This window comes from Lactuca serriola, chromosome 3 (assembly GCF_051521515.1).
Source record: "Lactuca serriola cultivar US96UC23 chromosome 3, Lser_US96UC23_V15, whole genome shotgun sequence".
Classification (NCBI taxonomy): Eukaryota; Viridiplantae; Streptophyta; class Magnoliopsida; order Asterales; family Asteraceae; genus Lactuca; species Lactuca serriola.
Window position 1 is genome coordinate 271,431,321 of NC_136410.1, and position 13,385 is coordinate 271,444,705.

The following is a 13,385-nucleotide window of genomic DNA, read 5'->3' on the forward strand; positions in this document are numbered from 1 at the left end:
TATAGCTTCCATTTATATTATATGTTTTCGTTCCAAGTTTCCAACAAATGATTTTTTTTTTTATATTTCATTTTCCTTAAAGTATATCAAACACGACTACTTCATAACTTATATGCAAATTTATATCTCAATTATAGAAAAAAAAATAAAAAAAATAAAATAAAGAAAAAACAAAACAAAAAACAAAAAACAAAAACAAAAACAAAATATAGAAAGAAAGAAATTTGTCGAAGGCTTGTGCATACCAACGGTCGACATTCCACAATGGGCACAAATGGTCGACATTCAAAAGCTTAAAATTGCATTTTACCTAATCTTTTATGTTGAATTACAAAATAAACCCTAATATCGAGTAATTTGCAATCAAATACCTATGATTTCTAATGAGTGCAACCACTACCTTCTCTATTGTTGTTCATGCCCAAAGTCAATTAGTGCACCTGAATAGTTGAAATCTCTTCCGACATAGTACTCTAGACTTGAAAAATCATTGTTACCATCTACCCGACACCATAAAAGACATCTATATTTTTAATTGTTTACCATCTTAAAGTTGAACTCTATGAGATTCAACTCGCCAACTCCATTTTAGAATGTTTCTTGCCGAATGATCATCACTATGTCTTCTTGATGGTGATCTTAAAATGCATCATATAGACTCTATACATGGTGTATTGGGACAAACTTTTGTTAACAAGAAATTTAGATATGTTACTTATCAAACTTTTCATGATAATTGCTAAAATTTTGTAAAATATTTAACTATACAAATAAAATGGGCTTCAAATAAAAAGACAATACAAAACACATTCATAAAGTGGATTTCGATATGAAAAAAAAAATGTGTTAAACTTTCACACCAACATTGTGTTATGATAAGTAAAAGAGTCATTGGAAAGGATTGTGAGGTTTTTGAATTTTTTAAAAAATTGTTGTCTTTTTAGGGGCGAGCGATATATTTGTTAGAACTTAACTAAATCAAAATCTATTGGAAACATAATCGGAATGATTGGGAACCGAATATGTAATTCGTTGTAACCAAATCGAACCAAAACCAGAACTCAGTTAAAACTGATTGAGAACCGTGTAATTTAGTTCGGTTCCTCCATATCCATAAATTTGGTTCTCGTTTTCTATATTTCAGTTGAGTTCAGTTCGGTTTCAAAACCGAACTCAACCCTAGTCTTTTTCTTTAAATTGCCTTGCCACCATTCTCCGTGAAAATGATATTATTGTAGATGATGCATGCAAATCAATATGATTTGCAAGGTATTACACAAACCGAAATTTAACTAAAGATTAACAAAGTTGATTAAGATTAATTTTTTCTCTTAAAAGATCACATGTAATGTATAACAATTATCGTCTACGATCGATTTTCAAGCTCTATATAATTTTGTGGACATTTTCGAATTCACATGACTTGAAATAGAGCATAAACACCAATGTAGTACTCTTGAGTTGCAACAAATCAATAACACACAAGGACCAAATTGCAACAATTCCACAACTCAAGGTTTAATTGGTTTCTTTTTTATCGTGCGAATAATTAATTACAGAAATACAGCAATAAATGAACAAAAAACCGATCTTTGTCGGACGTCATCTCTTCGCCGGCGAACTTCTTTCCGGTATTGTTTGCAAAGAACAATTCCGGCAAGTTTCCGGTGAATTAAAAAAATTCTGTGAAAAAAAAAAGAATTAAAGATGATAGATTCTTCTCCTTCATTTTTCTCTCGATTCTGGTCATCAGCTCTCAGAGCTAAACCACTTAGCAATTCATCGGACGTCGTTCGTATAAACTCCGGCGAAGGTCTAGTTCGCCGCCTCGGGCCTTTTGACCTCATTCTCCTCGGCATTGGCGCTTCAATTGGAGCCGGCATCTTCGTCGTCACCGGCACCGTCGCGCGCGATGCTGGTCCTGGTTAGTCTCAGTAAAAAAATAAGTTCCAATCAAGTGTTTTACCCAATCTATAACATGTAATTACATGTCGGAGACGAAGTGATAGTTTGTTTTATGTTAGTTATGTTCTGCATATGAATGATTTAGGGTTTTCTTTTCTTGTTCTCCTACCCGGTCCAAATTCCCATGCATTACTCTCAATTCGAACAAGTAGACTCTACTCCGAAGCATTGTTTAACTTGGTTTAAGAAATTTGTACGATGAACTTCAAATCCATCTCCTGATTAGCATTTTGCATGAATCAAGTCGGATAAAAAGGAATCAAATCAATCAATATCATTTCTGTTCTTCATAATGATACTCTTACATCGATCTGGATCCTTCATAGTGTTTCCATGTTTGGAAGATGATCCCTTATTGAAACATCATAGATCCATGACCTGAAATTAGACTGTAGAAAGTGCTTTAACTCTGAAATCTTGATACCATCATCTCATTTAATGATAATCTCAGACTAATAACGCCTCAAGAACACTGAATAATGAGTAATCTTAGGAAGATAGGTCATAAACAAAGATAATGATGATTTAACAGATTGTCTTGAGAATTAATTACTAAATTTTTTTATGATTGCAGGAGTGACAATTAGCTTTATACTAGCAGGAGCATCATGTGTGTTGAATGCTCTTTGTTATGCTGAGCTGGCATCTCGTTTTCCTGCAGTTGTTGGAGGAGCATACTTATATACCTACACAGCTTTCAATGAACTCACTGCTTTTCTTGTTTTTACACAAATGATGCTTGATTATCATATTGGTGCAGCTAGCATAGCAAGGAGTTTAGCAAGTTACATCATTAACATATTAGAACTTGTACCCTTTTTTAAAAACAATATTCCAAATTGGATTGGACATGGTGGAAAAGAGATTTTTGGGTTTATATCTATTAATCTATTGGCTCCTGTTCTACTTGTAGTCTTGACTTTGATCCTATGTTGTGGGGTTGGAGAATCTTCATTGGTGAATACCATTATGACTATAACCAAGGTAATGTATTACAATTATTGTCTTTTTGAGATTATCTTTTGTCAATTGGGTATTCAATGGTGGAATTAAAGAATGGATGGAATGGAATCGATCGTGTCATTACAATAAAAATGTTGTTTGTTTTGTTGGATGGAGTGGAATGAATTGTTCTTGAAGGAATGTGATTCTTTTTCCTTTTGTTTATTTTGATTTATTACATCATGGAATGGAATGAGAAATTCCAATATAATCTTTTTTATTCCATTAGAATAAAATGCTGTTTGTTTTAACTTTTACATGATGGAATGGAATGAACCATTCTTTTAGGAATGTGATTCTTTTTTTCCATTTTGTTAATTTTCATTCCTTAGCTAATGAGTGGTTGTTAATCTTATTCCATCATGGAATGGAATAAAAAATTTCAATATAACCTATATTTTTATTTACGTGATTTTTAATGACACATATCTTTTTATTTTTAAATTTCACACTTCTAAAAAAACCATTATATTTGAGGTTTAACTACTATTACTTTATTTTTTCCAATCAAACCATAATAGTTTCAGATATTTTTCCAAATTAACCATTTTGACCTACATCGGTAATTATGTTATATGAACAAAAATGGTAATTTCCCAAAATAACCATTCTAACATACACTATTTCACGTAAAAAATGGTTAATTTGGAAATTAAATTGTATGAAACTTTTATGGTTTGATTGGAAAAATAAACTATAAGTGGTTAAGCTTCAAAATCGCCCAAATATAATATATAAAGTAGAGTTAAAACTATATATACATTGAATCAACATATGATATAAAAAAAAAATTCATTCCATTCCTACATGCCAACCAAACATGATCATGGAATGGAATGTAATGACTCATTCCATTCCCTTGTTTATTCCATTCCATCCAACCAAACAGACCCTTAACACTTACATTGACTCATAACATTTATCATCTTTTTGTGGCTAATGACAGATAATTATCGTTGTTGTGGTAATTATTGTTGGTGCTTTTGAAGTTGATGATTCAAATTGGTCGCCTTTTGCTCCAAATGGTTTTAAATCTGTGTTAACAGGAGCAACTGTTGCTTTTTTTGCATATGTTGGATTTGATGCAGTTGCTAATTCAGCTGAAGAATCTAAGAGACCACAGGTATCTTATATTATATTTATTACTATTATTTAAGCTTATTATATCTTATATTATAAACTTAAATCACAAAAATGAAAAGTGTCCACCTTTTCAACATTTATCACAAAATCACTTATCTATTTCTTAAAAAAAAAAGGTCATCATATTTCGCAAAAATTTATTTTTTTGTGAAAACGACGTCAAATCACAAAATAAGAAAATGTGATTTTTTTCTTTTTTAGAAAAAAGAATAATGGTTACATTATTACATGGGAGATTTAAAAATAGTAAAACTCAATCTAGTGGTTACATGGGGAACATATTTGTTATATGGGGAATTTAAAAAAAAATTGGCTACAACATTTTTTTTATTATTATTATTGCATGGGGAATCTAAAATTTACTACATTGGTAATACATGAGTGACTCTTTCCCAATGATGACATATACATAATCACTTAAAAAAAAACCATCTTCCATGTTTCTTTTAAAAAACTTTGGGATTTTTTTATTTATTTTGTGAAATTACATCATTTTTCAAGAAATTTGATTTAAAGAAAGGCAGGGTTAATCTCATAAAAGATGTTATATTTTGTGCTTTTTCTGGATTAAACCTCGAGTTTATTTTTTGCCCGAAAAAGACCTTGTATTTTTCATTTTTTCCAAAAGAAACCCTCAAATTTGTCATTTTTTTTTCGAAAAAACCCTCAACCTTCTAAATGCTTCCAAATAAACCTCAACTTTTTTAGTTTTTCTCGAAAAAACCCTCACATTTTACAATTTCTTTTTTGGAAAAAACGACTAAAAGGGTCGGATTGGAAAAAATGAAAAAATACAAGGTCTTTTTCAAGCAAAAAAAAAAAAAAAACTTAAGGTTTAATCTGGAAAAAAAACACAAAATATAACGTCGATTAACCCAAAAAAGTAATATCTCAAACTTTTTTTTTTTCCCAAAAACCGGTGGTCATTTTTTAATAAATATTAAAAAGGTGGTTACTTGGTTTTATACTTATACCCTTTACCTCTTTTGTTTATTTCTTGTTTGTGATTAACTCTATATAACAAATAAAGATTCTTATTTTTTTTTTTTTTGGAAATTATGTCAGAGGGATTTACCAATAGGCATCATAGGAAGCCTTGTTGTTTGTGTGGCATTATACATTGGTGTTTCTCTTGTAATCACTGGAATGATACCTTACAAATTTCTTGGAGAAGATGCTCCTTTGGCTGAAGCTTTTAAAGCAAAAGGATTAAATTTTGTGTCCACTTTAATCAGCATTGGGGCTGTTGCTGGGCTTACAACTACCCTTTTAGTTGGGCTTTATGTTCAGGTAAGTAAGCCCAATAACTTAAATTAGTGTTTTTGGTAAATCATAGAATCGGAATCGGAATCGGTTATTCCATTGGAATGAAAATAAGTTGTTTCTTTTGGCATGATGGAATGGACCTGTTTTTCATAGTAAAATTTTTAATGATACAATTTTTTTAAAAGGATTTCATGGTTTTAATTTAAATTGTAATCTTATTTTGGCAGAAAAACCATCATATTTTTGGCAAAGTTTGCGGTTTAATTACTTATACTTTATTTTTTTCCAATAAAAACATAAAAGTTTCAGATATATATGTTTTTTTCAATTCAATTATTTTGACCTGATATAAGAGGTCAAAATGATTAAATTGAAAAAAAGTGTACTGTTTAATTGGAAAACTGCCGAAAAATAATGTTTTTTTTTGCGTTTTTGTTTTCTTAAAACAAATAGAATATATATCTTTTTTATTATTAAAGCCTTATTTCGGTTTTTATGAGCTTCTATTATCGTCTAATATTCATTTTTGTAAATAAATAAATTCTATAACATAAAATAATTCATATGAGAGAGACAGAGAGAGAGAGTTCATTCCATTCCTATAAGCGAACGAAACATGATCATGGAATGTAATCACTCATTCCATTCCTTACTTTTTTTTTTTTTAAAATAATAATATTTTTTTTTCTCACGACATGAACAGTCACGATTATATCTTGGGCTTGGAAGAGACGGTTTATTACCCGCAATATTTGCTCGTGTTCATCCAACACGCCACACTCCAATTCACTCTCAAATTTGGGTTGGATTTATTGCATGTCTTTTAGCTGGACTTCTTAATGTGCATTTGCTCTCACATGTTCTCTCAGTTGGCTCTTTGGTAATAATAATAATAATAATAATTTTTATATAATTTTACATCAAAATGCTATAATTTGGTAGATTTGTCAAAGTGCAATGCGTTAATAAGAAATACAAAAAGAAAATGGAAGCAAGGTTCTGTAATAAAGAAATAAATCAAAGCATGTTGATATTTCTTGGATTTATGCAAAAAACAGGAAGAAGCATTTTCATTCTTTTTTAATTATAAATAGTTTTTCACTCAATAAATCATGTATTTCATTGGTCTAAATGCAATAAATTACTACATTGTACTTTCATTATTTTCTTTATTAAGAAATTCTACTTTTATTAAAACGTTTACTTTGAAAAATCTACCAAATTATGGCATTGAAAATTGCTTTGTATTCTATCGAATTACATTACACAGTACACAATACACAGTACACAGGACCAAACTGTCTTGTCTTGTCATGTCATGTGATGACCAGAGATGATGAAGTGAAACTTTTTTTAATGAGTGTAGGCAGGATATTCAGTAGTGGCAGCGTGTGTAATAACTCTTCGATGGAAGGACAATATTGGAAATCAAATTTCATCATCCATGTTGGTGTCAGTGACACATAGGCAAGAAGGCATCATATGCATTGTTGTGATTGCTTCTTGTGGTTTTGCTGCTGGAATTGTTTTTCGTTATGTCGTTTCTGCCCTTTCGTTTATATTTCTTATTATTCCAATCGCCATTGCTTTACTTGCTACTGCAGCTCTTCGATTTCGCCAGGTCAGCAAATACCAACACACTTTCATGGCTTTAAAAAATTTACACTACTATTATTATTTTTTTTTTCTAATGCATATATATATATATATATATATATATATATATATATATATATATATATATATATATACTTTTTTTTTTATAAAATTGTTGTAGGAACAAACAAAAGCTTCAGGTTTCTCTTGCCCATGGGTTCCTATTGTGCCTTCTCTTTGCATCTTTGTGAACATATTTTTATTTGCTCAGGTTTGCTTTTTAAAAACCTTACAAAATATTATATAATAAAGGGTTAATCTCATAAAAGACCTTATGTTTTTTTTTTTTTTCTGGATTAAACCTCATCTTTATTTTTTTCATGAAAAAGACCTTATTTCATTTTTTCCGAAAAAACCCTCAACTTTGTCTTTTTTTTTTTTTTATGAAAAAACCCTCAACCTTCTAAATGTTTCCAAATAAATCCTCAACTTTTTTAGTTTTTTCAGAAAACCTCCTCACATTTTACAACTTTTTTTAGAGAAAAATATCTAAAAGGTCCAGATCAGAAAAAATGAAAAAATACAAGGTCTTTTTCATAAAAAAAAAAAAAGTTGAGTTTTAATCCGGAAAAAACACAAAATATAAGGTCTTTTATGAGATTAACCCTATAATAAAACCATATTAAAAATTATTGTATTGATAATTGATCTTTTAAAAAAAAAAAAACATTTGAGAAAATCACAACACATTTGGACAAATCAAAAGAAAAATATAAATGAAGGAATAGCAACGTATTTTCATTAACATGTTCATAATACAAAATTGTACTTTGAGAAATCCACCTAGTTATAGCAATGTCATAAAAAATACAGATTTTTTTTTACATTAAACTATTATAAATATTTATTGTGATATATTAATTGATTTTAACTTTCAAATCTTCAGCTTCACTATGAAGCCTGGATGAGATTTATTGTCCTGAGCATTGTGGCGGTTGGTGTATATGCTTTTTACGGGCAATATCATGCTAATCCTGTAACCGATCGCGAAACTGTCATTTACCAAAAAGCCCCTGATGAAGAAGCTCTATAATTTTTGTATTATTGTATATACGTTTAAACCAAATAACCATTAGTATGAATTATGTGAGTTTTGCTAGTCATGTGTATCCACGGTTTGTTAGAATAGTAAGTCACGATAGACTGCTGTATTTGATGTGCATTGGACTGAGACTGATGTTAATGAGACAAAAATTGCAAATTTCTGTCTCAACCAAAAAGACTAGACAAAGACTCCCTTTTCATCTCTCATTTTTGGAAAAGACATGAATGACCTTGTTGAGTTCCATCTTTTGTTGTGTAACAATTACACATGCAAACTAAATACAAAGATCACCCTCAAACCTAAGGGTATATTCGGCAAAACAAGCGCAAAGATGAAACTTTTATTTGTATGGAAGTGTTTTGAAAAAGTAGCTATAAGATTTTGAAAGGTGTAAATTTATATAAAAACTAAAAAGCTAAGAGATCTTAAAAGCTAAAATCTCCTAAAAATAACTAGTTGAAGTTGAAGGAGTTTTTACAAAACAAAGTGTGTGTGTGTGTGTGTTTTAAATTTAATTATTTGAGGTTTTTAAAGCTTAAAGTTTTAACATCTCACATGATGCATTTTGGATGAGATTGTATGAGGCGCCTTATATGTTGCTATCGGAAGAACAACCCTTTTAGAGAAACTATAAAGACACAATTTAACCAAAATAAACTACAAACCAAAATCATAATATGATCTAACACTATATTTAATGAATACATTACACATTTTTAACAAGATCAAATTGAAATGGATGTACAAAATTGCTACTAAAACTCTTTGTGAATTTAATCACATACAACATCAGAGTAAAATGCGATGGTTCTCCTTGTACAATCCTTAACACCAAGTAGTTCCACATCAAAAACTTCAAACTGTTTTGCGCTAAAGAATGTAGAAGGCCCAACCTACAAATTTTTAAAAAATAACTTTCAAGAGTCAAACCTAACAAATTTCAAATTCAAACTTTTTCCACTAGTGTACTTATTGATTAAATGTTGTAATTGCCTCATAAATTTCAAATTTAAATTCTTCCATTATACTCAATAAGTCTTAATACGTGTTGAGAATTCATAGATTTTAACTATTTCTTATTTTACAAAAACCATTGTTTTTTTTTTTTTTTTTTTTTAAATATTGTTCACAAAATACCATTAAAATAAGGGTATTATGTCACGTTTCAATTGCTTACCTTTTGATAGTACTTTTAAAAAACAATGGTGTTTTGTAATGAAAGCAAATAGTTTGTTACCTATACCTAGACATTAAATAAAAGGTCCACATGGATGCCAAGTCAGCACCATGTGGATACATTTGTTAATATTAAGTCGCTCATGAGTAATAAAGGTAATGCACGTTAGATGGTCATATTTTATGAATTTTATATATTATATGGAAATACAATATATAGTTTACAACTACACACTATACGTTTTTTGATAAAAATTGTTAAATTTATTATTAATTAAAACAGAAAATAAACATAATAAAAACTCATCAAAATAAATCTAAAATAAGAATATAATGAAAATATATAGATTCTAGTGGTTTTTAGAAAACAAGATTACATTTTAAAAAAGCTCATGATTTTTTTTTATAAAAAAAAATACAAAATGGCTAAGGAATATAAAAATTAACTCACTGGAGGTCCAAGTTCGGGTGGAATGATAATTCTCCTCTTCCCACCAGGTTTCATGTCTTTTATACCTTCTTCAAATCCTATACCAATATAAGCAATGTACTTTATTTTTAACTTATAAACATGAATTCTAACTTATAATTTGTAAAAATTAGCAACATGCTATCCATTCTTCTTACATTTTCTTTACACATAATAGCAATGTACTTATAATTCTTTAACAATTATAGCAACATACTTTCATTTCTTTACTGATAATAGCAATACACAAGAGTAAATTACACGAATGATCCCTATGGTTTGGGATAATTTGCGCATTTGGTCCCTAACTTATTTTTTTAACTCGGAAGGTCCCTAATGTTTGTTTTTGTTACGCGCTTGGTCCCTACTTTTTGTTTTTGTTTCACGCTTGGTCCCTATCCTACCTAAAAAGACTATTATTTAAATAGGGAAAAATTGTATGGTAGGTAAGATAATGTGAAGGGGTTGGGGTTGGGGGTGTGTTTATTTAAATAAGTTAAAAAAATCAATGGCAAAATAGTATTTTTAGGTGAGATAAGGACCAAGCGCGTAACAAAAACCATCAGTATGGACCTTCCGAGTTAAAAAAATAAGTTAGGAACCAAACACGTAAATTACCCTAAACCATAGGGACCATTCGTGTAATTTACTCAATAAACTACAATGCGCATATTTATAGCAAAATGTAAGTAGGTTGCTATTATAGGGAAGAAAAAATAAAGTATATCACTATCATATATTCATATGTAAAGACATGTAAGTATGTTGCTATTATTGGAAAAAGTAAAGTACATTGCTCATTTTGGTACGAAAATATTTTTTTAAAAAAAAAAAAAAATTGACCTGGGACCAATGCATTGGTGCCCATTCGTATTTTTGCAGGAGTGCCTTGTTGATAACTACTATCGATACGACGCCCGGATTCATTGTAACCAATATAATGAAAAGTCACCTACAAATAAATAAATAAATAAATAAATAAAAGTACATTGCTATTTCTTGAATGTAGATAAAGTCGAAAGAAAAATAATACGGAGAAATGGAAAAACCTGCTGACCAGACTTTGGGACATCACCGGTTCCAACTACAAAGTCACGGTATATAAGTCCGGAATCACGCTTTACATAGTTTTCTGATGCAACCACTTTAACCTCAAACCCTAAATCATATTCAATAAGCTAAATGTCAACATCTTTGAAACTAATATTCGAAGAAATGAAATGAAAGTATTTTTCTTCCATTTATCCCTCATAATAAATAAAACACAAGAAAAAAAAAAAATAGGGTAGACCTTCTCGAACAAAACTTGGGAACTCATCTGGTGCATTGTTTTCTCTCTGAACCCTTTTATTTTGTTCGAGTAGGCGTTTTTCATCATATGGGTTCTTCATCTTTGTTTTTCCAATTGAGGGTAAAGTTGGAAATAAGCTTGAAGAGATAAGAAACACAAGGAGTCGTCTACCCTTCATATTCTCCATTGTTCCATTCTGTTCTCTAGCCATTCATCATGACATATTTTTACTAAGAAACTAAATAATTTGGTAAAGGAAGTAGAAAAATGTGTAAAAAGTTATTTGAAGTTTTTACCTTTCGTCTTTCAAGTTGCAAATTGTGCAACAATGGAGAGAATACTTTTTTTGATTTGAAATGTTTCCTAAAGTAGGAAAAGATGTGAGGGATCTATCTGCATGTTACATGTTTTAAGCCATAAGTAGTAGCAGCAGGGGTAAAAAAGGAATTGTTCTTCATTAGGTTTGGGAGAGAACTGAGAAGTGCATTCTTCACTTTAAAATGAATTTGAATTATTTTATTTCTAGTAAATTAACGGCATTATGTTCATGCTCAGTTTTTAGTAATCGCATCACAAAGATAACATCATTACACAATTCAAATTAAAGTTATTTTAAATCAAAATCGAAGCTTTTAATTTACCAAAGTTCCCAATTCCCAAATACAGTGAGGTTGATTCTTCAAGAATGATGAAAGAAATATCAAATATGATCCTACATAACTATATTACTTAATCTGTACACCGCATTGCTTACAAAAGGGTTAAATCTTACACGTTCTTTGAGACATTTCATCAGTCATATGGTATGCTTTTCAAAATTATAATTTCAATCCATCAATATCTGCGTCTGAGAGGTGGGAGAGACTTACGTGGAAAAGGAAATGAAGGCTTTAGTTGAAGAGGTGGAGATGAGAGCGTCAGCATACTGCAGAGCTTGAGAGCTATGGAGAGCAGCTTGTGCTGGCGTCTATGGCGAACGCGATAGGCTTTTGTTTGGCTTATCTTCAAATTGTCAAATATCTCACTTTGGCCACTTTAATTTCATAATATTAGCAATTTCGCCTCCAAACTTTACGTTTTCACTCATGTCTCTTCGAAAATAACGATCTTTCACTTCTAGATATCATCTAACTATTGGAGTGTCGTTTTTATTTTATAATAAAGTTTAATTAGGTAAAAATTGGGTTCTATTTTTTATAAAAATAAACAAAAAATATATTAAAATTTGTAGCAAAACTTTATATACAAATGGACCTACATTAACGTATTTTGTATATATATCTTTTTTTTTTATGATTGTAATTATAGAATTTTATTTTGTTTTCAATTTAATTTTAAAAATATTTATAATTTTTTTAATTTTAGAAATAATATGAACTAAATAAAATTATTAAAATTTTATGTTCAATTTAATTTGCTAGATATTTTTTTTAATATTATTTTAATTTCCAAAAAAAAAAACTTAATATGATAATATACAATTGTAATTTATAAAGGTTACTGGAAGATAGGCCCTGGTGAGCACGGATTCGTGGATGTTGAACTTTGAAATAGTTATACCTAAGGTTGTCAAGATCGGGATCCTACCTAAGATCGTTTTTGGGTTTGCAAGATCGGAATCGTAAGATCGGGATCGAGATCCTAAGACTCCACAAAATAAAATATAATTTTAATTTATAATATTTAATTATGAAAAATATTTCAAACATTTAATTTTTCGTTCAAAAGTTATAAAACTTCAAAATATCAGTCATAAGTCACAATAAAAAATGATAAATTGTAGATTGGTAAAGGGTAAAAAAACATAAAGTGGTAAAAAAATTCATTTGCAAAAAAAAATCAAGGGAAGGTAGGATCGGATTGGATCTCAATCCTACGATCCTACCTGCGATCCTACTCCAAATACGATCCTTTTACGATCCGGATCGTTTTTCATACCTAGGATCGTAGGATCGTACGATCCTACGATCAGGATCGCGATTTGACAATCATGGTTCTACCACATAAGTACACATAATGTGAGTAAAATCAAGAAAATATGTTTGGTTGGTTTGCGGTGGTTCTTTGGGTTTATTAACTTTCTAAATGGTATTAAGCAACCTAAGCATAATGAATTTTACCTCCACAACCTACATTTACATAAAACAACCAATTAGATTAATTCAGATACAATAGTTATAACAATCATACAATTAAAATGAAATATGTAACTAATTGATCATTCATAGTTCTTATCATACTGAACAAAAAATATATAACATATATACATGTAAACAATCAGATATAACAAAACAAAACAAAAACTAAAAACCATCCCAACAACATCGTGGATCAATCCTTCAAGCATTCAATAAACACTCTTCGTTCTTTGA

At 29.7% G+C, this 13,385-nt stretch overlaps 2 protein-coding genes across 3 annotated transcripts; one reads left to right on the plus strand and one right to left on the minus strand.

The window, feature by feature from the left end:
• Positions 1–1,576: 1,576 nt before the first annotated feature.
• On the plus strand, positions 1,577–8,131 carry LOC145094003 (cationic amino acid transporter 9, chloroplastic-like). Its single transcript, XM_079032259.1, has 8 exons — positions 1,577–1,924; positions 2,540–2,949; positions 3,914–4,090; positions 5,176–5,400; positions 6,080–6,256; positions 6,743–6,997; positions 7,154–7,243; positions 7,919–8,131. The coding sequence occupies exons 1-8, from the start codon at positions 1,708–1,710 to the stop codon at positions 8,063–8,065; spliced, it is 1,698 nt and encodes a 565-aa protein (XP_078888385.1). The 5' UTR covers positions 1,577–1,707; the 3' UTR covers positions 8,066–8,131.
• Positions 8,132–8,719: 588 nt separating this feature from the next.
• LOC145094004 (FKBP-like peptidyl-prolyl cis-trans isomerase family protein) lies at positions 8,720–12,047 on the minus strand. Of its 2 annotated transcripts, none has more exons than XM_079032261.1 (7): positions 11,883–12,047; positions 11,310–11,406; positions 11,014–11,216; positions 10,772–10,881; positions 10,566–10,674; positions 9,705–9,781; positions 8,720–8,970 (listed from the first exon to the last, which is right to left on the minus strand). In XM_079032261.1, the coding sequence occupies exons 1-7, from the start codon at positions 11,935–11,937 to the stop codon at positions 8,851–8,853; spliced, it is 771 nt and encodes a 256-aa protein (XP_078888387.1). In that variant the 5' UTR covers positions 11,938–12,047; the 3' UTR covers positions 8,720–8,850. The 2 variants fall into 2 exon arrangements, with proteins under 2 accessions (XP_078888387.1, XP_078888386.1); XM_079032260.1 differs by having other exon boundaries at positions 11,310–11,376; positions 11,883–12,003.
• Positions 12,048–13,385: the final 1,338 nt, after the last annotated feature.

Bases quoted from the DNA above. Each gene is read 5' to 3' on its own strand.
- LOC145094004 (XM_079032261.1), bottom strand. From the start codon at position 11,937: ATGCTGACGCTCTCATCTCCACCTCTTCAACTAAAGCCTTCATTTCCT. The intron at 10,675-10,771 runs GTTTTTCCATTT...ATTTATTTGTAG, and splicing joins TCCCAAAGTCTGGTCAGCAG to GTGACTTTTCATTATATTGG. The intron at 9,782-10,565 runs GTCAATTTTTTT...ATATTGGTATAG, and splicing joins CACCAATGCATTGGTCCCAG to GATTTGAAGAAGGTATAAAA.
- LOC145094003 (XM_079032259.1), top strand. From the start codon at position 1,708: ATGATAGATTCTTCTCCTTCATTTTTCTCTCGATTCTGGTCATCAGCT. The intron at 1,925-2,539 runs GTTAGTCTCAGT...TTATGATTGCAG, and splicing joins CGCGCGCGATGCTGGTCCTG to GAGTGACAATTAGCTTTATA. The intron at 7,244-7,918 runs GTTTGCTTTTTA...TCAAATCTTCAG, and splicing joins ACATATTTTTATTTGCTCAG to CTTCACTATGAAGCCTGGAT.